The sequence below is a fragment of the Staurois parvus genome, unplaced genomic scaffold (assembly GCF_062004578.1).
Source record: "Staurois parvus isolate SC_StPar_1 unplaced genomic scaffold, SC_StPar_1.0 ptg000154l, whole genome shotgun sequence".
Classification (NCBI taxonomy): Eukaryota; Metazoa; Chordata; class Amphibia; order Anura; family Ranidae; genus Staurois; species Staurois parvus.
The window spans coordinates 14,882,784-14,909,481 of NW_028317950.1; the positions used below are offsets into that span (position 1 = coordinate 14,882,784).

Below are 26,698 nucleotides of genomic sequence, written 5' to 3' on the forward strand. Positions count from 1 at the left end.
TCCTTTCCAAGGCCCGTACTAAAGGGTATATTAAAATCAATGGCTCCAGAGTCTTTTTACCTCGATATCTCCATAGAAGTCCAGATACAAAGAGCAAAGTACACTGAAGAGGTTCTGCCACCTCAAAATTTCATACATGATAATGTACCCCACAAAGCTGAAAATAGTTGCAGGGGGCAAAACGTATTTTTTTTTTAACACCCCCAAAACAGCCTCCAGTGGTTGCACAGAAATGAGCAACATATGTCTGTCCACAGGAATGCTTCCTCCACAATATACTACCAAGGCGGTGATTTTTTATAAATCGGCCTTCTGCAGTGCTTACTCAGTTCTCCATTGAACTTTAGTGTTCTCATAATTCACGCCAATGTATGTGTGCAAGTTTACCCCCCAAGTTTGTTTGTGCAGGGAACTCCTTATTTTATTTATTTCCGGTACTTATATAGTGGCGTCAATTTACGCAGCGCTTTACATATAAATTGTACCTATGTACATATATATAGTTTCCTCTGGGTACTCCGGTTTCCTCCAACACTCCAAAGACATGCTGGTAGGTGAATTGGATCCTGTCTAAATTGGCCCTAATATGTGTATGTATGAATATAAGTTAGGGACCTTAGATTGTACACCCCTTGAGGGTTAGGGACTGATTTGAATGTACAATATATATGTAAAGTTCTGCGTAAATTGGCGGCGCTATATAAGTACCTGAAATAAATAAATAAAATAAATATGAAGCCATTTATTATCAAATAATTGTTTGGCTCCTTTTTAAATCATAATGATAACAGAAATCACCCAAATGGCCCTGATCAAAAGTTTCCCTCCCCTGGAATGTTTGGCCTTGGTACAGACACACAAGGTGACACACATGGGTTAAAATGCCAATTATAGAGGTTACAGTCCCACATCTGTGGCTTTTTAAATTGCAATTAGTGTCAGTGTATAAATAGTGAGTTTGTTAGCTTTTTCGTGGAAACACTGACTAGGCTAGATACTGAGCCATGGGGATCAGAAAAGAACTGTCAAAAGTCCTGCGTAACAAGGTAATGGAACTTTATAAAGATGGAAAAGGATATAAAAAGATGTCCAAAGCCTTGAATATGCCAGTCATCACTTCCACTAAGAAGTAGAAAATTCAGGGACTTCTTGATAGGCCTGGTTAGGCATGTCAAGGTGTTGTCAGGCATATTGTAACTGGGCTTTTTTGTGGCATTGGTGCAGTAAAAGCTTCTTTCTGGCACCTCAACCAAACAGCTCATTTTTGTTCAAGTATCACCGTATTGTACTCCTTAAAAAGAACCACACCATCTTTTTCCAGAGCAACCTGTATTTCTTTTGAGGTTGCCTGTGGGTTTTTCTTTGAATCCCGGATAATTCTTCTGTCAGTTATGGCTGCAATCTTTCTTGGTCTACCTGACCTTGGCTTAGTATCAAGAGATCCCTGAATTTTCCACTTCTTATTAGGTTATTTAACAGTACTGATTGGCATTCCTTCTGGGACGACAGCCATGCAGACCAATTTGATGCAGTGTGGGGCGTATGGTCCAGCGGTTTAGACATTAATGGCTGTGTGTTAAGTTATTTTGAGGGGACAGCAAATTTACACTGTTATACAAGCTGTACACTCACTACGTCACATTGTAGCAAAGTGTAATTTCTTCAGTGTTGTCACATGAAAACGTAAAATAAAATATTTACTAAAATGTGAGGGGTGTACTCATTTCTGTGAGATACTGTAGATGCAATGCAGTCTATAGGCAATGGGTGGACGGGAAGCAGTTAAAGTATACAGTAACTAAAGGCAATTTTTGTTTTTTTTGGGGAGAGTGGAATAGAACACCTGTGAGGTTTTTAGCGCTGTTTGTGCCCTGTTAGGGAGGTTCTCTATTTTTTTTTTTTTTTTTTAGAAAACGGTTTATTTGCATTTTTGATAAAGTGTACAGGAATGTTCAGGCAATGCGGTACACGCAAGGGTGGACCGGCCTGCTTAAAACAGAAAAGGGCACTTGGTGCCGAAAACCGAGCATAGAAGAAAACCATCTAACATTTACAACTTGTGTGGCTCCTACAAAATAATGTACAATATAGCAGGTCTGTTCAACAGAACTTACTCCCAGGCAACTATAGAGCGCAAGTAGGGTTGCTACGTAACTTGTGCAACAAACACTAAATCAGGAAACAAAGAGCCAGGTCGGAGAATCTGGCATTGAAGCAGTGGAGGCACTTCCCATGCAACTCCCCCATACTCTGTTAGCATATGCATACGTGTACATGGGGAGAGTGGAGTCCAGTAATTGACAACGCACATAAAAGAGAAGTTTAGGATTTTTTTTTTTCTTTTCAGATTACCTAGGTAAATGCAGCATCGATCTGATGTTACATCTGTTTCTTGATGGTTCAAAGGGTGAGAACAGAGAGATCAGACACTGCTGATTGCTAAGTTCTCTCCCACCGCTCTGAGCAGAGACAGAGACTGTCAGTCTCTGGCTCTCTGCTCAGCCCCCCCCCCCTCTCCCCAGTGCTTTGGAGGGGGCAGGAGGGACTGGCTTAGGCTCATAGCAGATCGCTGAGAGGCTGAGCAAGGTGCCAGTCCAGGGATCTGGGTGGATCCCGACTTTAAAGTCAGGATCTTTCCATAGCCTGGACCAACTGAGTGATGTCAGCTGACACCAGACTTTAGCCCGCTGTTGGTTAAAAACGGGTCACAGGAGTGCAGAACAAACTGCACTCCTATGATCCACAGGAGAATGTACTTTGGCTTTGGCTGTACTTCACATTTAGTGAGGAGAGTGCTTCTTCCAATTCAAAGTAATTGCCTTCCTGGCATTAAATATCTACTTGTCATGTTTATCATTATCATTGAAATTGAAAGAATATCCAAAATTTTGGGTCATCCACAAAACAGTGGAAAAAAAAAATGTTCCAATGGGCACACTTGTTTTGGTGACAACCAGGGATTCTCTCACTTTTAAGGGATTTCCTCTCATGAGACAGGAGGTGATGAGAAATCTCCCCACTGGGCCACAGATGGCAAAAAAACCGGGTAGGGGTTAGAACCCCCCCCCCCCTTCCTTTTACTCTATCCGACATGAAAAGGTTTTGCCTTTAGTTCTACTTTAATCCCTTCAGGCTGATGTCTCACAAATATGCGGCCTCACAGAGCTGGGCTTTTTTCCGTGGGGCCGCATATTTGCGCACCTGTCTTTGTGCTGTGAATGCGCCGCACCACACGCTCCCACCACAGAAACCGAGCTGTCACCGAGAGCACCGGGTCCCGTTCTAACGATCGGGACCTGGGACTCCCAATTCCGGGTCACATGATCGCTGTGATAGCCTCTGATTGGCTATCACAGTGATCAGTCACTGTACAGCCCGCCCAACTTGTTTTTTTTTTTTCTCTCTCTCCTTGCATAGAGAAAACTGTTTGTTAAAAAAAAGATAAATATTAAAAAAATAAAATAAAAATACCTAGATCAAGGTTTGATCTATTTCAGTGTCAGGGTTAGTGTCAAAGGTCATGATTTTTTTTTTTAATTGGTATCAGTGCGTTTTAGGTAGTACGAACAAAAAACAAAATGTGCACTATTGTTTCTGGGCTGTACTAAGGGTACAAACAACAAATAACATACACATATATGGTATCGCTGCAATCGTCAAGAGCTGGAGAGTTTATTTTGGGTTGTTCGTTGGTGGTAGGTTATGGTAGTAAAACAAACACATTTAAAAATTAAAAAAAGATTTTTTTTTTTTACTATTTTGGGCTAGTTTTCTTTGATGATAAAAAAAAGAAAAATCAAGGAGATATCTATTACCATTTACCACCAAATGAAAGCCCAATTTGTCCTGGAAAAAAAAACAAGGTATAATTCACCTGGATGTACAAAGTAGTTGTGATGATATGTACGGTTTAACTAACACATGTCAAAGTTGCAAAATTGTGCTTAGACTTTAAGATTTGTTTTACCCTTAGGTGTGAAGGGGTTAAAGAAATCCAGAACTAAAATCCAGGGGCTGCCATTGTGCATCTCCTAGGAGTATTGCTTGCCTGGCTGTCTTTGGCCTCAGTAGGTAGGAACACTGATCTGGAGAGAGCTTGCAGATTTGAAAACCAGTACTCCAAATTAGCATAACTGCTTCAGGACAGTGGCTTAAAGAAATGGACAGATGCTTCTAGTAATACTTTGTACAGCATTCCAGATGGAGATGGATACTAACTCAGAGCACTTGCTGATATGTCATTGTTTGCTTTAAGAGATATACGTGGTTCCACACCTGACATTATGTTCATAGTTGGTCCTTTATTTCCAATGATCTGTAATTTACTATTCTTCTGTTTTGAATGTGCATATGCTGTTTTAATGTGGCATGTTTTCACTTTGCTCTTATTTGTATTTTGTGTCAACTCTGCTGAATGCTCTGCAAAGTGTTCACTGTTTGTTCAGTTAAAAAAGAAAGAAAAAATAAAAATTGTTAATTATATTTACAATAAAAAATAAAAAAGAAATGTACAGATGCTTTTAAACAAGCTTACTTTCCAAGCAATTAGCATTTTCAGAATAAGAGGACAACTTTGAGAGGCTCCATATTCTCTCAGTGCAGCCATCGTATGAAACCTATACCCAGCCACAATGCTAGTTTTTTTGTTTGTGGATAGATTGGGTAGAATTTCTCCCACATTTTCAATTTCTGCCTGTGACTGTACTGTGGAGATTTTTCGTCACTTCCTGCTCTGGTGGCACCTGTACAAGAAATGGAGGGTGTGGTAACAGAGACACATGGACAGCAAAGAAGAAAAAAGAAAATCACGGCCAGAAGTTTTATTTCTTACCCATACTTATAAACAGAATAGTGTAGTGCCACTTAAAAACCATGCATTTGAGTGTCATGAACATAGGAAAAAAAAAAATCACAATTAAAAAAAAAAATAAAAATAAAAAATATTATATATATATATATATATATATATATATATATATATATATATATATATATAAAATTACGTGGAGTTTTGCATGATATGGGCATAAAAAGTGCTCTGAACGTCATCTAAGTCACAATAGAAGAACACAGTCTGCTGAACATAATACCACACAAACATTAGATGTTGCCATGGTTTAATTGCACATAACATGTAAACATTCACAGTGCAGGGAGGAAAAAGTATGTGAACCTTTGGACTTAATAACTGGTTGACCCTCCTTTGGCAGCAATAACCTCAATGAAACGTTTCCTGCATTTGACTTATAGATTACTCCTAGATTGTAAGCTCCAAGGAGCAGGGTCCTCAAATCCCTCTTGTATTGAACTGTATTGTTGCTGTATTGTCTCCCATTTTATTGTAAAGTGCTGAGCAAACTGTTGGCGCTATATAAATCCTAAATAATAATAGGTCAAACAGTGTGCCTTCTCCTTTAAGAGTGGGGATCGCTCTTATTTTCACTCCTAGTGGGGTCCCCTTTTCCTCCTGTGATCTCTCTCCAATGCTGTTTAATGCGGGACATATAGGTGGATCTGGATGCACTCCTTTCTTATTTGTTTTGCTCAAAGAGAAGAAAAATATATGCCCATAGCGCATCTCTGTATACAATCACTCTCTTTAAAAAAAAAAAAAAAAAAAAAGTTATATGCACTCACACAATTTAGTGAGCTGTCTCTGGTGCACTACAGGCATCAGCACATACATGTATATATAAATATACTGGCCCATTAAGGTGTCTGTGTGACCAAGCTCTCGACAGTACAGTAACTCACTTTCTATTCAAAAATTGTAATTTCGCTGACTCAGCCCTTTGCGTGTTACACCCAATCACATGGCTTCATCAGCACTATGGGCACATATTTTTTCCCTGTTTGAGCAAAATAATGAAATAAAGAGGGGTGCATCCAGATCCACCTATATAACCCAGATTGAACAGCAGTGGAGAAAGATTACAGAAGGAAAAGGGGACCCCACCAGGAGTGGAAGGAGAGTGACTGTGCTCTTAAATGGGAAGGCACGCTGTGTGACCCATTATAATCTATAGGTCAAATAAAGGTGGTGAGCGTATGGCGTTACAGTGGTGGTCTCTAAACGAGTGGAAGTATATTTATTAAGGACGAGTGGAGGTTAAAGCACACAACTGTATTATATGAAATATTTTCTTTTTTTTTTTTTTTTTATTGTGATTATGTTCATGACACACAAGTAATGGATGGTTGTTAGGTGGTGCAGCACTATTTTATTTATAAGTATTGCAAGGAGATGTGTGGAACACTATTGAGTGGTAGCAGTGACCAATGATATAACATCACATTGTGTGATATACAAAAACAAAAAACAGCATAAATATTGTTTGTGATTGAGGAGGAGCAAGTTTGTACTATGGTTATTCCTTCCCCATATGCGGCTAGTTTTCTTCTTTTTTTTTTTTTCTGCGCCCCTGTTGGAGAAAATTTCCTACACTTCCTGTCCTGACAGGAAGTTAACACAAATGTCAATAGGGACACAAACAGCAATAAAAACCTGACAGAGGGTCTACTGCCGGCTAATTTTCGCTCTGTTAGTGGGACAATGGCACGGGCCGATTTTCGTGGTTCCTCCCCTTTTCGGTGATCGGGCATGTCTCCTAGATTGTAAGCTCGAAAGAGCAGGGCCCTCGATCCCCTCATGTTTTGCATTGTATTGTTATTGTTCTGTCACATGTTCTGTCCCCCTTTGTAATGTACAGCGCTGAGCAAACTATTGGCGCTTTATAAATACTGTATAATAATAATAATAATGTTGGAACATTCGTGAAAAACGACCAAATGATAATTTTTCCGAAAAGAATATGCGCATGAGCCGTGACCTGGAAGGAACAGAAGTTTCGCCAGTTATATGGGGTGAACTTTATGACTTGGTCGGCCGATTTTCGAAATCATCGATGGCACCATCGGATTACCGAATGAACGACGTTTTCGATTTTTGGACAGAAAATCGTTCGGAATTCGACCCATGTATGGCCTGCATAACACTTCACCATTCTATCCAAAAGTAAATACATTGTGGCTGCAATGGAGCTTTAATTTGCAGCCCCATTTTAATGCAGCTGCACACCAGACTACACAGGATGAGCTGGTCTTTTGAGTTCTGCAGCAAGATGTTTATTACAAGCCAAAAGGGAGCAGCACTGAAGCAGACTGAGTAGCTGTGAGTCTAGCATTCAAAAGAAGCAAGAAAGGAGAATGAGATAAGAAGGTCCAAAAGGTCCTTAACAATGCAAAGGGAGACCATATGTCAATTTTATAGAGTGCACAGCCAGATTAAAAGTACAGATGGCAAAGGATACTATCAGTGTACAGATATATCTATAAGTCACATCGAGGATAACACTGTAGGCGATACCTTGGTTTAACTCCTGATAGCCATCATACTACCCTACTGGCCTTGAGCTGAAAAGGTGTCATACAACCATATAAGGTCTCCACTGCTGAAACCGATGTACCAGAGGTTAAATGAAACAATGAGACGCTGCCATTGCCAAGACGATGTTGTCTGCCAAGGCGAAGCAATATAGCTTTATTACCTGCCATCTTCTTGATTGCCACAGCATAGATGTGCCAGCAGTAATGTTTCACAACATACAATAGTAAATTCACATTTCTCTATTATGAAAAAGATGCATAATAAATACTTCATTGCCTCCACTCAGGCTTACAAGGTCTGATGAATTGCATGCCACTGACCAATGAGAGTGCAGGCTAGAGAAAGGTTTGACCAGACACAAGGCATACTGGAGAAATAGAAAGAGATAGCCCACCTGCCGCACACCTCACCCAGCCCAAGTGGCTAGTAGGTAAAGCAGCCTCAGCTCGATTCATCCAAGCCTTCATGATTAAGCCCCAGGGTGTGGAGAAACATGTTGGAGGCATGGCTTGGATGAATCGAGTGGAGGCTGCTTTTTACCTACTTGGGCCAGGTGAGGTGTGCGGCAGCTGGGCTATCTTCCTATTTCTACAGCATGAAAAAGATGCAGCTCAATTAAAAGATCAGTCCATCAAAATCTGATATTTCAGCTATGCATACATTCCTATAATCTAGATTTAGCCCACTTCCCACAGATCTGGTCCAGTCCGATCTGGTCACATGATCCTGCAGCTCCGGTTCCCCTGTGCAGGAGAGCACTCAATGGGTGTGAATTCATGAAGTCATGACGTCACCCATAGCCCAGCTGTTATTGCTTGCTCCTCTCCCTTGCAGCAGCAGCTTAGTGACACAGTGGAGTCAGAACTGTGGCATCCGGTGATCGGACTGGATTGGATTAAAAATAGGCAAGTACACACATCTTTTATTGGGATTGCAGGATAGGTAGGAGAGGAGAGGAAATTTTTTAAAAATAGTTCAAGTTAGGTTCTTCTTCCACTTTAATATTTATACTATAGATAAAATACTGAAATTATCCAAGTCTATTCTTTCAGCAGTTGCACTCCTCCTGCTCCCACTTCCCAGCAGTGACTCACCAGCTCATCTTCCCTCCCAACATAATCTGCTCTGTCTTTACATCAAAAGAGAACTCTCAGGTTTTTTATTTTTTAAATTTGTACCTACCTCGGCTTGATGCTGCATCTGTCCCCCTCCAGCTCCAAGGGTGAGAACTGAGTGATCAGACACCACCGATTGCTCAATTCTCCCTGCTGCTTTGAGCACTCACCACAGTCTGCTCTGCCCTAGAGCTTTGGGCTGTGGAGAGAGGGGCTGGCTCAGGCTCTCAGCAGAGTCAGGTGCAGGTCCATGCTCCTGGGTGGATCCGGACCATATGGTCGCGATCTTTCCCCAGCCTAGATCGGCTTAGTGATGTCAGCCGACATCAGACTTTAGTCCATTGTCTGCTAAAAATGGATCACAGGAGTGCAGAATGAACAGCACTCCTGTGATCCATAGGAGAAGTAAAGCCAAGTGAGCTTTGGCCGTACTTCTCCTTTAAAGATCAGAAGCAGGAAGGCTGCTGAGCCCCTGTTGGGAGCAAGGGGAGGGGAAGTATGGGTTGAGCTGCTGAGTAACTGCTGGGAGGAGGAAGAAGAGTACGCTAAGCTGCTGAGTCACTGCTGGGTGGTGAAAGCTGGGCTGACAAATCACAGCTGGCTTGTGGGAGCAAAGTGAACTGAGGAAAAAAAAAAAAGAAGACTTGGACATCTTCAGTGTTTCTGCTGTAAAATTTGAGATTGAATATTTCCACAGTGCCTGCTGCTACAGAGGTCATGGCTTGTTTTAAAGCTCATTTACCACTCTTGACCTCCATCTAAGAATACTAGTCGCTTAGCTGTCTCTGACCTTCATACTCTGACCCAGTACTAGGATACAACAAATAAGAGAAAAGTATGACTTCTGAAATGTATGCAGGACTCGAGAGTATTAAAGCAGTTTGATAAGCATAGTAGCTAGGCAATTAGCAATTTCAAAAGACAAGTTCAGCTCTGGCAGTCTACATAATTTCCCAGAATGGGTTTAGGAGATGCACTGAAATAAGATATTGGACTTATACAGATATTATAAACTGGTTTTATTTCACTTTATGACAAAAAATATATACACTTTTTCTATAAATATACAGAAACACAAGACCAGACACAGAGGAGTATTTACAAAGGAAGGGTACATTGATAAATACAATGAAACAGTGTTACCACAACCAACCAATCATATCAGTTTACTACAGCCCGCCCTTCATGAAGTAGCACTGCTTTCTGCGTGGATAAGTGATGTCATCTAGTAAGCTGGCACCAAGCCTAGAATATGGCTGCCTCTAAGAACTACTAATGACAAGAAGACCTTCAGGCCTCATGTACACATGAACTCCCCTAGACGATTAGCTCTCCTGGCAACAGGAAACCGCTAAACGCGGCAAAAATGCAGCAAAACCACGTGTAAACACAATACCATGTTTAGTGCTTGGACGTTCATTCATTTGATCGGCCAGAGTATTTACTTTTGATATGAATAAACACCCAAGCACTAAACGCGGCTAAAGTTTAGATGTGTTTAGAGTTTTTTTGGTCAAAACATTCCTCTCCTGAATGCGATTCTTCTGCGTTCAGGAGAGTAACGTTTAACTGCCCCTAAACTTTGCTGCTCCTAAACTTTGCTAAAAGCCTATGTGTACATGGATACATAAGCTTTTGTTGAGCCAAGTTCAGGGGCTTTGGCAAAAAATAAATAAATAAATAAACCCACCAAAAGCAGATTTAAAAAAAAAAAAGCAGAACGATATGGTGGGCTGCCCTCCTAAAGATGCTAGTTGTCTGGCTGACATGCTGATCCTCCGACCTCAGTAGTTTGAGTTACTGACCCAGGTCAAGTATACAAATTTGGGGGGGGGGGGGGAAATCACAATTCTAGCTCTGTATAGAGGGTGGTCATGACATCCATTCAACTAGCATTTGCAGAATGAAAACCAAACAATGGCAACCTCTATGTTTCTCTCAAGAAAGGTTTCCTCTAAAGCAGACCCAAATATGTACGACAATGCTTGAAGATGTCAGTTATTTCTGAACAGACTAATATCTAAAGTAATAATGTTGACCAGTCCCGCTGACAATAACAACAATTTTCCCCACTCTTGCAGGCCTACACAGGCCAAAGATCCTTTGGCATCCAACACCCCTGTGTGTCAGATGCCTGCTTTCCATACTGTATGCTGTGGTTTTATACACCTAGAACTAACACATACATGTGCTCATCTACAGGCGTGTTCATGTAAAGTGCACATATCAATTGGTGTAGATCTTCATCGTGGTGTTTTAAGGCCTTCCTCTCAAGGATGTACCTACCTCATTTAAATGGAGTTAACTACAAGCACCAATATTACAGAGTGACTAAGTGCTATGGTATCATCGCTGTTACGTAAAGAACGGAAATAATAAAAAGTCCTCTTCTGGCAGTCAGGGACTTGGGCAGGCAAGGAATAAGTTTTATCACCTCTGAAATCATAAAGCTAATTTCAGAACTCACAAACGTGAACACATGAAAATGTATCTAACACTAGCCAATAAGCATTTCTGTAATTTCTAGCAAGGATTTTTTTTTTTTTTATAGTGAGCCCAGAAGTCCCCAAAACGAGTTATGTTACTTGCAATCCTCAACTTTGCTGGAGCCCTAGCCACCCCAAACTGCATGGTGTACAACAGAAAGGCATTGTGGGATACCCACGGGGAGAAAGCCATAAATCCAACTAGATTCTTAGATTGTAAGCTCCAAGGAGCAGTGCCCTCCTATCCCTCTTGTATTGAACTGTATTGTTCCTGTATTGTCTCCTGCTATATTGTAAAGCTCTGAGCAAACTGTTGGCGCTATATAAATCCTGCATAATAATAATAATGATTGCAGGGAGTGTGCGCCCTGGTTTAGAAGCTCCTGAATGCAATCTTGCCAACATTTACAACACATCTTTCACAGAAGGAATATATAGGCAGCCTACATATAACTGATTGCATGGTCATTCTGAGTCCATTACCCAAAACAGCCAGTGGCATGCTATCTAGGCAACTGCCGTTTCCAGGAGTAGGTCTGCAAAAGCAGTGCACGTATTTTGTTTTCACCTATCAAGATTTCCAGAAACTTATGTGGAGGCTCAAATTAGTTACAATGTTATATCAAGTTATATACAGGTTGACTTTAAAAAGGTGCCTCAATATAACTAAAATACAGTTTGACTTTTAAATGAGCGGCTGCTGAAAATGTACTGTATATACCTAAACATCAACTAAGCCTTGTGACAAATTTTAGTACTGGACTGTGAAATCAGACAGCTCTTGTTTTTAAATTGTGCCTATTACAGGTTTTGAACTTTTGTTTGTGTTTGGCCATTCCTCCCCCTCAACAGGTCACAGCCATACAGGTCTGATTCAGGGGGGAAAACAATTCAGGCGCTATGATGTAAAAGAAGAGTTCCCTTCCCTGCTCTGTACAAGCTCTACTATATATCTGTAAGGTCAAAGACAGGCAGGTGTCAAGTCCGACACGTTTTGCTAAGCAGAAGAGATGAAACTCCTACGGTGTCATAAGAGATCTCTGCCTCAAATATCCTAAGAAGGACCGGTCACAAACATTAATAATAATTCAAATCTTTTCATGTATAATTAGGACCTGCAAAGAACAGTGACAAATATTTTTGCATGCAGGTTGTAGCTTGATTTAGAAGCCTGGTCAAAACTTACAATCTTGAAAATGGCAAAAATGTTCTGATAGTGTGTAAACGTAAAACAAATTACATAAATAAAAAAGAAAAAAACCTCTATGCAGCCCTAAAATACACAGAGGCCCAGACTTTACACCTTTTGTTAGGTAAGTGCCCTTTACACTCTGTTCACATCAAGCCTGACTTTGAAATCATGGGACTTACAGTGAAGTCTACAGATTTCAAAGTCGGGGACCCGCCGATGTCAGGTGCGATTTGCAAGACATCTGATACAGATGTCTATGTGAATCGTACCAAAAGTAGTGCATGTACTACTTTAGAAATCGGTGTGGCTCTGACCAAGTCGGAACTGCACCAATATGACCGCTCCAATTGCGGACAATAGGGTGCGACTTGGTATGCAATTTGCAAGTCGCAGGGCATGCAAATCGCATGCCAAGTCGCATTCAGTGTGAACCAGGGCTTAAGCCGCAATCTGGCTTTTTTTTTTTTTTCAGAGACAGAAGTTGTTTAACACGTGGCACAACAAGATGTCAATTGGCTTTTTGAGTCACAGAACGTTCCTTTCATAGTATACCAAATAATCTGGATTCTATACTGTATTTGTTACCTAAAGAAAAAGTCACCACATCCTTCAGGGGTACATCCCAGCTGGTGTGAAGATCTGTGCTTGGTAACAGAGGGCAACAATAAAAACCAGAAGGCGGTATTAAAAAACAGGAGAGTCACAAAGTATGCAAGGTGCTTTCAGCAATCTCATAATCCAATCCAGATCTAGAAAACAAAATATAAAGATATCAGCAGAGAACGTGATGGGATCCAGTCAAATACATTATTACACCATTAAAAAGAAAAAGCTTTTAAAAATGATAAGTTTGCCTTTTAACAAAAAATAGTAAAAGCACATGAAGGTAAAAAAGATGTGCATTTACTATTTTATGTTTTAGGATACTGGAAAGCATTGCAGCGGTGATCAGATCACTGGTACCATGCAGGTCTCCTGTAGATTGTCAGTGTGAACTGTCTGCTCGTACCTCATATGGGCAGGCAGTTTTACAATAACAGGAAGAATCAATGAACAACAGCGCCCTGGTATTACATTGAGAATTACAAATCGACAGCTGTAAAGGCTCTTGGGACTTGTAGAACTCTGTGAATGAATGGAGTGGTCGGGCAGGAGGAGCCCCGCACAACCACATTTTTTTTTTAAATTGTGACAGCTAGCGGGGAAGACTAGCTGTCACAACGAGAGATTGGGGGTGCAGGGGCCGGTCCCACAGTAGCATGTTACACCTTGAATATGGGTGTAACAGGTTACGAAAGGTGAACTTATCCTTTAAATATTCCCAGGCTTATTAAATAATGACTATGACAACTAATCAAAATTCACACCTTGGTAACCTGCCCACAGCAAAAGGAAGTATGTTTGGTTGTTTTTGGCTACTGCTTTTCAGCTGTGCTCCGTGAATAGCTATACTGAATTAGCACATTACTTTTCAGCTTTAAAGAGAACCAGTCATAAAGGTGCATTTGCAGTAACCATAACCACCACTCATGAATTGGTAAAGAGCTGCACATTATGCAGTTTTCCCCAGCATACTGGAGGAATTAGCAAAAAATTGTGTTTTTGCCCTCATTATTACAGGCATTTGTGTGCATTAACATGGCACCTGTATTGAGAGAGCTGTGCCCAAAAAAAGGTAAGCAGAGGCCAAAAGCCCACTAAAATATATTAACAGTGATTAACATGCATTTCCTACAAATTAGTCTGCCAAAATGCACATCCAAGCTTGCACTGAAAATACAGATTAAAATGTTTCAAATAAAAACCATTAACCATGTGAACTGCACCACTTCTTACACTGTATTTAGTATATTATACCTTTACATGGGTACGTAATGATCACATAAATGAGGCCTTACTGGTTAGGGATGGTTACTTGTCCCCCGATTTACCTATATTTATGCAGGTTCACATAAATGACACTTTACTGTCAGGACAAGTAACTGTTCCTATTATTTAGCTTCTTCTTTGCCCCTGAGGGTGAAAGAGTATTTTATTCCTAGCCAGACATACTCGCTTCAGGTCGCTGCAACAAGAGAAGAGCATGCAAAACAGTACAACAACAAGACCTTTACTTTTCTTTCCCGTTATCCTGACTGTGCTACTATTGTTTAACAGTTCTATGAAGACTCGCTCTGTTGCAGAAACCTGGAGAGATCATCTTATCTGCACTGAGCTCAGACAGTAGATAAGTTAACCTCTGTGCAGTCTTAACCGAGCCATACACATAAAGAAGCTGAACGGAATAAATCTAATGGATTCCTTTCCTCACTCCAGAGAACACACCTCCACTGCTCTAGAGTCCAGTGGCGGCTTGCTTTACACCACTGTATCTGATGCTTTGCATTGCACTTGGTGATGTAAGGCTTGGATGCAGCTGCTCGGCCATGGAAACCCATTCCATGAAGCTCTCTACGCACTGTTGTTGTGCTAATCTGAAGGCCACATGAAGTTTGGAGGCCTTTAGCTATTGACTTTGCAGATAGTTGGTGACTTCTGCACACTGTGCACTTCAGCATGCGCTGACCCCACTCTGTCATTTTACGTGGCCTACCACCTCGTGGCTGAGTTGCTGTTGTTCCCAGTTGCTTCCACTTTGTTATAATACCACTAACAGTTGACCGTATAATATTTAGTAACAAGGAAATGTCAATGTTTATAGAAGCAGCCTGCATGCCTAGGTGCTTGATTTTATACACCTGTGGCCATGGAGGTGATTGGAAGACCTGAATCCAATGATTTGGACAGGTGTTCCAATACCTTTGGCAATGTAGGCTGGCCATACATTATACAATTTTCTTGAGAATTTTGCTTTAGATTTACCAAAAACCATATAATATGAGGTCAAACCTAAACAACACTTGTAGCCAATTAGGCAGGCCCTTGCACTACATAGTTGAAGAAAAGGAAATGGGGCAGAAAATTGTATAGTGTATGGCCACAGCCTTAGTGTATATTGTACATTCACATTATATTACAACTCACACAGCGCCTGTATCATTTAATAATGCGTAGAGTTAGTTTGGGCCATCTTGGCAAAAACAAAATTTAAAGTCAAGGTAAACAGGGAATTCTACTTCAAATACTTGGTCTATATTACGAACTATTAGTAACTAGGCAGAACAAGAATTTTCCAGATAAAGCTCTGAAATTTGTACACCAACACATTTCTGACTTTTTGTCCAATCTCAATCTGCTGTTAAAGGGGTTGTGAAGTATCCTCAATGATAACATATTTACCTTCTGGAACTGAATGCCTTGCAATACTGTCATGTAGTAGGCACCTCCGGTATTCCAGAGTCTGACAGGCCTGGTACGTCAAGGAACACCTGCAACAACACAATCAATAGTTCATGTCTAGATGTGGTCCACCTTCCCAGAAATAATTATTAGATGTGAAGTGCGAAATTCCACCACTGTAGATGTTTGGTAGTTCGCCCTACACTTGGTTTTGAGGGCTCACTGTACAGGCAAGAAGAGCGGTAAAGTTTGGCTGGATAAAAAAAAATCGGGACAAACAGCAGCTGCCTATTCAAGTAAGTAAGCAGGTGACCTCTGTAAGTGTAAATCAGGAGGGCTAAGCAGGGTTAGCAATTATACTTTTGATCTTTGGTGGGTCACCTCCCTGTCCCCAGAGTGTGAATAAGCTTTGAAGAAGTAGCAACTGATTCAAGAGGTTATTACCTGACTGGCCCCAAGTGCTTCCCCTTCCTCTCCCAGAGTCCTTCGTTTTACCGGGGAGCTTAGGGTGAAATCAAGTCAAAAATTCTGACAATTTTCACTAGTTGCAATAAGACAAGTTTATTTTAATAAATATAACTGCAATAATTAGTGTTTTTTGTGCCTGAAGTTCATTTTTAGGGGCTGTAATCAAGCATGTGTCTCAGAAGTGCCTCCAGCACCTGACTGTCACATGCTTGTCCAAACTCACTGACTCAACACGCAGTCAAGGAAGAATGAGAATGACAATCATGGAGACTGTACTATCAAAGTCAACTCAGCAATGGTGGATCCTCTATTTATTTCAGGTACTTATATAGCGCCATCAATTTACGCAGCGCTTTACATATATATTGTACATTCACATCAGTCCCTAACCCTCAAGGGGTGTACAATCTAAAGGTCCCTAACTTACATTCATACATACATATATTGGGTCCAATTTAGACAGGATCCAATTAACCTACCAGCATGTCTTTGGAGGGTGTGAGGAAACCGGAGTACCCGGAGGAAACCCACGCAGGCACAGGGAGAACATGCAAACTCCAGGCAGGAGCTGCCATGGCTGGGATTCGAAACCAACGACCCTAGTGCTGCCAGGCAGAAGTGCTAACCATTTAGCCACTGTGCTGCCCTCTATTTTACAGATCCCCTTTGCCTAACCTTTCCACTAATTATGAATAAAAGGGTGTGAAGCAGAGCAAGAGTGGGACAAGTGGCATGGCTAAATGGAGGTAAATTCTTGTATAAAATGGTACTCGTTTTATTGAAAAATGGCAATTCACTGCAAGAGACATACTTTCTTTCACTACATTATATAACTGAATACTCCCTTGTGTAGATGTCTGGATAGATTATCCACTATATTTGCTTCATTTCTGTTGCTTTGCAATATTGACATGTTTGTATCATTGCCATTAGTTTTTTGGGGTATTTTTTCAATAAAAATTGATTTGAAAGTAGGAAAGCTAATAGAAAAAACAGCATTAGGCAAGTTGTTTTCTTCAGACAGACAATGTAGGCCATACTTTTAGATGAGAATCAAGCCAGCTGCAAAGAGGTAGAATCAAAAGTAGCCAAATGCATGAAATTAATAAAGCAAACATAGAGAAATGACAGGTCCACTTTGAGTGGGCCTACCTGCGCCAGAGATGTCCATTAGGGCAGACAGCCTTTTTACAATCAGTGAATGGAAGAACTTCCTTACACAGAGTGCAGTACTCTGGGAACATTTGCTTGTTCATCTTCTTTTCAACATGCCCGATGAGAACCTGCATGACGCCAATACAGAAACTGAGTTACCAAAAGTGTTATAATAAACATAAATAGATGGAATTTAATAATTTAACAAGTTAGAGCACACAGAATCCAGAGCATTGTAATCAGATTCTATCTTTTGTTTGTCCAGTTAAAGCGTAGTAAACACAGCTTGGACACTTGTACCTAAAGGTTAGCTTAGAACAAAGCTTACCTGTAGGTATAAGGAATCTCCAGCCGGTGATGTCACTGGCGCTTGCGCTCTGAAGGGGCAGTATACTCATTCCTTCCCTTCAGAGCTCTGTGCCGTGGCCATGACTCCCATGCGTATGCGCGAGAGTGTCGCCATCGCATCTTGGCCATTCAAACAAACAAAGCCCACGAACATAGTTAGTCTGGCTGAAAAAAAGACAAAAGTCCATCTAGATCAACAATTAAAAAAAAATTTAAATCCTATACCCACAGTTGATCCAGAGGAAGGCAAAAACCCAGCAAAGCATGATCCAATTTGCTCCTGCAGGGGAAAAAAAATCCCTTCCTGATCCCGAGAGGCAAATCAGATATTCCCTGGATTGACATTACCTATAAATGTTAGTATCCAGTTATATTCTGTGTATCTAAGAAACAATCCAGGACTTTTTTAAAGCAATCCACTGAGCTGGCCAGAACCAACTCTGAGGGAGTCTATTTTCCACATTTTCACAGCTCTCACTGTGAAGAAACCTTTCCGTATTTGGAAATTAAATCTCTTTTCCTCCAGGCGTAAAGAGTGCCCCCTTGTCCTCTGATGACCTCAGGGTGAATAACTCTACACCAAGCTCACTATATGAACCATAAAGGAAGACCGGGTGAAGATGGAAGCTCTGTCAGCACACCGCTGGAGGGCTTCGTTTTAAGATACGTCTTTCATAATGTGCTAGAATTTTTATTTTATATACAGTTTACTACCACTTTAAGCTTTGAAAATAAAAGATAGACATTGATTGGTTGCCATGCACAGCTGCTGCAGACTCGGTCTACTTCAGTCTTAGTAAATTCTACTCAAATTGATGAAGAAAAGGGGTTGAGCAGGTGGGCAGACCCAGTAAGTGGTTTGTCTATGTATATATGTTTCAGAGTATTTCATAAGTGTCATGTGTCAAGTTCAAGACATACTCAAATCCTGTGCATCCCACACTAGTTGCAACTGTAGATCCAACAGCTAAGACTGTGGAAGAGGTGAGGTCTGTACACCACTGTTGACTCCTTTTTTGTGCCATAAAACAAAAGCAATATACTTCAAGAAGACACATTTAATTTTTTCAGAAATACCTAAAAATGCTTAGTGCACATCCATGCAGCTCAATGGAACAGCAGGAGATCTAAGGGGAGGTCAGCATGCAGCTCAATGGAACAGCAGGAGATCTAAGGGGAGGTCAGCATGCAGCTCAATGGAACAGGGGGAGAGATCTAAGGGGAGGTCAGCATGCAGCTCAATGGAACAGGGGGAGAGATCTAAGGGGAGGTCAGCATGCAGCTCAATGGAACAGCGGGAGATGTAAGGGGAGGTCAGCATGCAGCTCAATGGAACAGCAGGAGATCTAAGGGGAGGTCAGCATGCAGCTCAATGGAACAGGGGGAGAGATCTAAGGGGAGGTCAGCATGCAGCTCAATGGAACAGGGGGAGAGATCTAAGGGGAGGTCAGCATGCAGCTCAATGGAACAGCGGGAGATCTAAGGGGAGGTCAGCATGCAGCTCAATGGAACAGCAGGAGATCTAAGGGGAGGTCAGCATGCAGCTCAATGGAACAGGGGGAGAGATCTAAGGGGAGTTCAGCATGCAGCTCAATGGAACAGGGGGAGAGATCTAAGGGGAGGTCAGCATGCAGCTCAATGGAACAGCGGGAGATCTAAGGGGAGGTCAGCATGTAGCTCAATGGAACAGCGGGAGATCTAAGGGGAGGTCAGCATACAGGTCAACGGAGCAGCGGGAGATCTAAGGGGAGGTCAGCATGCAGCTCAAATTTAACAGCAGAAGAGCTAAGGGAAAGTCTGCATTTGCAGCTAGGCATGAGGACATCAAAGAAAGCCCACTGCATTGCACATTCAAGGCAAAGCACTAGTTTATTTTTTAACATTTTGAAGAAATGGACATGCGGCGGTTTTATGCATTTATGGTGTTTAGTGGTAAATGCAAAAGTTCCAAAAAAGATCCAAAAGTTTTAATGAACGATCACATAGTTACAGCAAGGCAACGTTTCGGAGTCTCGCAGGACCCCTTCATCAGGCATGTGTCACATGCCTGATGAAGGGGTCCTGCGAGACTCCGAAACGTTGCCTTGGTGTAACTGTGATTGTTCATTAAAACTTTTGGGCCCATATTGGTGATCCTCGGTGTGCTGGTGACATTCTCCCTTGCAGAGTCAGCTGTCATTCTGCACCTCAGGACATCTCTGCAGGTAACAAAAAACTCTTCCACAACCTTACCTCCTTACAGGAGCCATACATAGAATGGGCAGATCTCCCAAACAAGCATGAAAATCTTAAAACATTCAGGAGACACAGCTGAATATAAATCTTACAAATATCCTAAAACATTAAAGAGACACCAGCACACAGCATATTAAAATACACTTATACCTTTACCATCTATTTTGCCTACAATATTCGCTCTACCAAAGAGCTACGGCCATTGCTAGAATTTTCAGCATCCAACACTTCTAGGTGTCTTAGATGCCTGTGTCTTCCTGCAGCATACTTTGGCTCCAGCTTTAGACAAGACACCACTAGCATTTCCCTGCAGAGCTACATAGCAGCCAGGGGTGTCACAGGCATCCAACCTACCAGGAAGTAGAAGAACAGAATAAAATGGCTGTACCTCTGCAAGAGATAAAGGACTGGAAACAAGGAGAAGAAAAAAAAAAACAAAAAAAAAAAAAACAGACACACACAAGCAATGCTTCACTACACAAGAGATGCACTTTAAAAGGCAACCTCTCATAAAGGCCAGGTCTGCAACCAGCTTTAGAGGCAGCTATATCCAAAATTTCAGCACATGAACCACTTCACTTGACTGCCTGATATCCTTGGCTGTGAGAGGCAACGGCCAATATGTTACGTTACCTTTGAACAATAGAGGACTTGCTGTGTCTTAAACATGAGTGATATGGATGGAGTGTGGATTGCATCTGTGTGAACCACATCTAGCCTTTCATGTGAATCTGTGCGTTTCAAAATGCATCCAGGATTGTATATGTGTGAACCAGGGAGGCTCCATTCACATCTGGGCGTTTTGGAATTGCAACAGAATCACCGCGATTCTGCACGCAATCGCAAAACGCAGGTTCAGGTGTCATTATGTTCAATGGCACCTAAAACGTGGTGCAGTTTTGCCGCAATTTTTGCATGGCAAAACGCATTGTGTGAAGCTGGTCACCCAAAAAAAGCTTCTGCTCCTTTTCAGGCGACAAGATTCACGCAATGTGAAAAACCGTGCAGTAAATTTCATGACAATCATGGAAAATCACATTGGGTGAAGCTTGTTGCCCCAAAGAAGCTCCTGCTCCTTTTTGGGCGACAAGCTTCACACGATTTGCCATGATTGTAAAATCGCACGATAAATGGCGGCATATCCTCACAGCGCTTAAGGTGCCACTGAAAATGAAATGAAAGTGATACTCGTGAGCTAAAATGTGGTATTCTCTCTGTGCAAAAATTTTATAAAATTGTGAGAATTAACAAACATCGATAAAATTGTGATGCATCAACACTAAACACATACTCATAAACTGCGTAAAAAATAAAATTGAAATTATATCTATATGTGTCATGCTCCACACTATTAAATAAATCATAAACATATAACAAAGTAATATAAAAGGTGTAGAAATTAATCCATTAGTTTATATATCCAAAGAAGACAGTAGTGAGAAAAAAAAAAGCGTGCTTCAAACAGTGCAATAGCTGTGCAAAAAGCATATAAATATTTAAAAATATATAATCATAAAATATTAGAAAGTCCACTCTGTTTTCTTTGGATATATAAGCTAATGGATTAATTTCTACACCTTTATATTACTTTGTGTTATATGTTTATGATTTAATATACATTGTAGAGCGCGACACATATAGAAAATGACACCAGAACCTGCATTTTGCGATTGTAGTGATGTTTTGAGATTGCGGGCAGAATCGCAGTGATACTGACAATTCCAAAACATCCAGGTGTGAACGGGGCCTAACAGCAGACATCGGAGCTTGATTTGGCTGAGCACCAAAGTGTTTCAATGCGCGAGGGTAACCTGCAAAATAAAGTTTTGTTTTTTCTTATTGGGGCCAGCGCTTTACTTACTCGCTCAGCAGATGAGCTTCTGCTGAGCGTTAAGAGAGCCCAACACTCCCCTTTCTTGATGAGCACCCTATCAGTGCTTGTCATACTGCAAGGTCTCTCCCCTCCCTGCTTGTCCCCAAGTGTGGTGCTGAAGACAGGCAGGGAGGCGAGTAGGAGTTCAATGTTAAAAACATTTAAAGTTTAATTTGCCATAAAGCCCCTTTCGTTTTTAAAAGCACCAGACATTCTTAAAAGCACCTCACATTTAAATACGGTTTTGGTTAAAATTATTAATTTTTTTTTTTATCAGAACAGGTAGATTGGGACACAGATTTCATTACTTGAACAATTAGGTTTTTAAAAAATGCCCACACCCCTGATGAAACACACAAGAAGGTGAATTAGTTTCTTACATGATTAGCCCTAGACTATGATTATATGACTGTGGCAGGGACACTGAAGTTCTTAACAGGTTCTCACCAGTAGAAAAAGCCAGAAGTGGCTGTATGTATTCTGTAAACAGCTTTGTAGTATGTTATTGCAACATGAACCCAGGAAATGCTGGGCAAAAAGCAAATGACTGAACAGCAACAATGAAAAAAGGGTAGATGGTGCACCTGGGCTGTCCTGTCATCGTCGTCTCTGTTAGCCATCAGATAGGCACAGACACCACGGGTAGGAATACTGGTATATTCCGTGATGCCAGTGTGCAGGTAGACTTCTCCCAAAACATGCTTCATGTGTTCCTTGGTCAAATGTGCCTCCACAGCTTCAATTTTCTTTTGGATTTCCAAAAAACTTTCATCAGTTGGAGAAGATTCAGACTCTGCACTGTCTTCTAATGTTTTACCAGAGCCATGCTCATCATCATGTCTGTCCTCATCCTGATCCTTTTCTTCCTCAAAAATGCTAGCCTCCACAGCGGTATCTTCCTTCCTGGAAACCTTTGATTCATGGTAAGGTTGTTTCTGCATTGCTTCATAAGTCAGTTTTTTAAAAGACTGGAACCAAATTCTCAGAAGGAAAAGTCGGAACCTCCAAAAGTACAATGGACCTCCATCTACCTTTTTGTCCAGGACATCAATCAAAAACTGAGGGATGACCTTGTCTTTCAGGATCTTCCAACGTACAATGTCTGTGAGATCCATCTGCCGGAAGAGGTTTTGGCTAGAGCTCTCAAGAAGCTGAGCTGCTGCTTCCTCAAATGTCTTGAGAGAAACAAAGTTGACCTGAAAGTTCTTGTTTACTGGATGAATTCCATTCTTCATGCCTTCAGAGGTGATGCAAGCAAGATAAGCCCCAAAAGGACTTACAGCAATGCCATGAGCTTTCACTGACCCAAACATCTCTGACATATTAATGAGTTGATGTTCAAACTTTAAAGCAAGGTTTGTGAAAATAGGAATCAACTGCTGAACTTTTCCATCAACAGAACAGGAATAAATGGTTCCATTCTGCCTGTCAACAGTCAAAGAAATGATAGGTAAGGAGTGCAGTCCCGTTACATGGGAATTGTGAACATTGAGTCCTGCTTTCGATATCAACAACAAACACCAAAAAACATAGCAACCACGGGCAGCAACCACAAGGCTGCAGCTGCACTTTTGGTAAGGGTGATAAAGAGCTATACATTTAATACTGTTGACTGGCAAACGGTCAGCTTCTTGCCAAAGGATCACCGGCTGCCGTAATGTGAAGTATCCTTTGACGGCCTTCAAATTCACTGGGATAATTTTGACAGGGCCCAAACTGCTGCCTACAATCAGTCCACTCATTTTACGATTGCTGTGTTCATACTCCCACCATGCCAAGACGCTTGGTGACTCAACCCCAGACACGATGGTGTTGCAGGAAATAATGGAGGTGTGGTTGTTTATGGGGAGCTGAAATTGCCAAATGGCAACATCTCCATTTTCAAAGAGTACGGCTAACAGAACAGTACCAACATCTCGGCAAGTGTTGTTCTCCATGATCTCCTGGGTAGTGCATATGCTGGACCACTCCATCCATACGGGGGTCTGCATGCTGTGCCGCCTTTGGAACTCGGGAAAATCCTCCAATTGTGAATAGGTGGCATTCTCAGTCGCTGTGTAGTTGCTCTGAGCTAAACGTTCACCATACATTTCTGTTAGGTCTGCCAACTGCTTCCACTGCAGTCTGTCAACATTTGCATTAACAGTCAATCGGTTATCCAAAGTAAGCGCAGCTAAAAGGCATCGTCCATTGGCATCGCAGCCCACAGGAGACCAGCAGGCATATTTGTATCCTTGTAAGGGTGGCAAACCTTTTCCTTCAGGGTTAAATACTCTGTCCAGCATAAACTTCTGGCTGACTGCTGGGTCACTTGACCGGGCAAACTTTGCTCTGCACAGCTGCACTTCCTTTGGGGGACCAATCTGCAAGATGAAAGAGACAGTTCAGTATCAAAATGAACAGCTGCTAGATCTACTGTCCATGCTGGCAAAAACAACACATAAAATGTTCCTTTCCTTTAACTCCCTCACCTTTAAATACCCCATGGAGTGCAAAGAACCACAAACCACTGCAAGCTCAAACTGATCTTGAATTTGAGCTTAGATATTATTGACTAACACCTCCCTTCCTTCCCTGTGCTATGTCCCAGTGTTATCACATGAGAGGAGGGGGGGTGGTTGGACACATGTGCCTCCATTCCCATACTAAGCTGCTCCTGGCTGCTGAATGCAATGGCAGGGAAGCAAATGTAACATATGTGCTGTACACAGAAGGTTGTTTACCTTCATGTATAGAATTCATGAAAGCAAAAAAGTTTCAGCCTTTACAACCACTTTAACATATAAAGTGTAACTAAAAGCAAAGCAATTTTTTTATAGTTTTGAATAGTGTGCAGAGGGATTAGAACGCTTGTCAGTTTTTATTGCTGTCTGTGCCACTGTGGAAGTCTTCTGATGAGGACACTAGTTCTGGTGATCTGGAGGTCCCCAAGGAATTCCCTTAATTTTCTGGGATTTCCTCTCACTTCCTGTTTGGCTATGGGACAGGAAGTGCAGGGAAATCTCCGCAATGGGACACAGATGGTGAAAAAAAAAAATCTGAAACATTTGACTGGCCTGCACAGAGTCCTGACCTCAAACCATTAGAACACCTTTGGGATGAATTAGAGCGGAGACTGCGAACCAGACCTTCTTGTCTGACATCCGTGCCTGACCTCACAAATGTACTTCTGGAAGAATGGTCAAACCTTCCCATAGACACCCTCCTAAACCTTGTGGACAGCCTTCCCAGAAGAGTTGAAGCTGTTATAGCTACAAAGGGCGGGCCAACTCAATATTGAACCCTACGGACTAAGACTGGGATGCCATTAAAGTTCATGAGCGTGTAAAGGTAGGTGTCCCAATACTTTTGGTAATATAGTGTATGTAAAGTTGTCCCGTGAACAAGAGAGAAAGCTTTTGTCCTGAGGACAACTGTATAAGAGGGAAGTTCCTCTACATTAGGGTTTCTCAACCAAGGATCCATAGAACAGTAGAGTTCCTCCAGAGGTTGCTAAGGGTTCCTCGAGAAATGTCTGCTCTCAAGTATTCCTGGGTTCCTGCAGAGGTTGTTAGAGCTTCCTTGAGTAATGAGCAATTTCTGCTGGGATAAGTTCCCACTGACATCACTTTCTTTTTTAGCTCTCTATAAGAGGGCAATTCTTCCCAGTGTCCACGAGCGCGAGGAGCGTTCCTCTCAGTGTCCACGAGCGCGAGGAGCGTTCCTCTCAGTGACCACGAGCGTGAGGAGCGGTCTTCCCAGTGACCACGAGCGTGAGGAGCGGTCTTCCCAGTGACCACGAGCGTGAGGAGCGGTCTTCCCAGTGACCACGAGCGTGAGGAGCGGTCTTCCCAGTGACCACGAGCGTGAGGAGCGGTCTTCCCAGTGACCACGAGCGTGAGGAGCGGTCTTCTCACTGACCATCACACTAATGTATCATGAGTTGTAGATAGTCATTTTTAGCATGGAATGGAAAGTTATTTCATGGGTTTTTCCATGTTGAAAAGGTTGAGAAAGGCTGTTCTCATTTTGGGAGATTTCCTGTAACTTCCTGTTGTGTTCCCTGGACAGGAAGTTAAAGGAAATTTTCCTCCGGGTTCTCCGGTTTCCTCCCACACTCCAAAGACATGCTGGTAGGTTAATTGGCTCCTGTCTAAATTGGCCCTAGTATGTTTATGTATGAATGTAAGTTAGGGACCTTAGATTGTACGCCCCTTGAGGGTTAGGGACTGATGTGAATGTACAATATATATGTAAAGTGCTGCGTAAATTGTCAATAAAAACCATGAATAAGATTCCTCTATAGGCAGCAATCAGGGTCATCCCTTCCCTGCTCTCTCCAAAACTCAACAGAAAGTCTTGTCTATACACCACACTGTACATTGCAGGAGGGGGGACACAGCAATGCTCCGAGGGGACACCCTCCCCCCATCCTATGGCCTTACCCGGAGGTAGCATGTCTTGAGCGGGGCGGGCACACAGGTGCGGTACAGGGTGAGCTCCGGGCTACTGCCATGGATATCACACACCTGTTCCAGCACAGAGACATTGCTGCTGGTGCAAACGGACAGCCGGTGGTCCTCCGACCAGGAGAGCGGCTCCAACCCGGTCACCGCCTGCAACAACTTCACCACCGGCTCCCGCTTACACACCGACAGCCGGAAATTCGTCCGCTGCTCCTCACAGGACTCCGACATCCCTCTACACCACGGAGACCGTCAGAGTGACATCATCACTGCGCGACCGAAGGAGAGAATAAGCGAGAGGACCCCAGCTTCCAAGGAGCCCAGGGTGTCATCTATAGTGCCTGTGTGGAATCGATGTCAGTCTACTTACTACCCTGTAGTAGTAATAATATTAAGAACCATATTATTATTATTAATAATAATATAATAATAAATGTTGTTAGTAACAATCTTACTAATACTTTAATAGCACATACTTATAATTTATTCATTTATTTTATATTTTTTTTATAATAATAATAATAATAATAATACATGTTATTAAACTTAATAATACTTTAATAACACAGACTTACTATTTATTTGTTTTATATTACTTTTTATAAGAAGAACAATAATAATAATAATAATAATAAATGTTATTATTAACAATCTTACTAATACTTAAATAGCACATACTTATAATTTATTTTTTTTTTATATTATTTTTTAATAC

General features: G+C 41.7%; 1 protein-coding gene across 1 annotated transcript; it reads right to left on the reverse strand.

Moving 5' to 3' along the window:
- Window positions 1-9,506: 9,506 nt before the first annotated feature.
- On the reverse strand, window positions 9,507-26,251 carry GTF3C4 (general transcription factor IIIC subunit 4). Its single transcript, XM_089675088.1, has 5 exons — window positions 25,963-26,251; window positions 22,123-23,901; window positions 17,080-17,210; window positions 15,460-15,548; window positions 9,507-12,929 (listed from the first exon to the last, which is right to left on the reverse strand). The coding sequence occupies exons 1-5, from the start codon at window positions 26,212-26,214 to the stop codon at window positions 12,865-12,867; spliced, it is 2,316 nt and encodes a 771-aa protein (XP_089531214.1). The 5' UTR covers window positions 26,215-26,251; the 3' UTR covers window positions 9,507-12,864.
- Window positions 26,252-26,698: the final 447 nt, after the last annotated feature.

What these genes read in the sequence shown, in the direction of transcription:
- GTF3C4 (XM_089675088.1), bottom strand. Translation starts at nt 26,214, where the DNA reads ATGTCGGAGTCCTGTGAGGAGCAGCGGACGAATTTCCGGCTGTCGGTG. An exon ending in TCAAGACATGCTACCTCCGG is followed by an intron (nt 23,902 to 25,962) that starts GTAAGGCCATAG and finishes TTCATCTTGCAG; the next exon opens with ATTGGTCCCCCAAAGGAAGT. An exon ending in AAGGCATTCAGTTCCAGAAG is followed by an intron (nt 12,930 to 15,459) that starts GTAAATATGTTA and finishes TTTGTTTTCTAG; the next exon opens with ATCTGGATTGGATTATGAGA.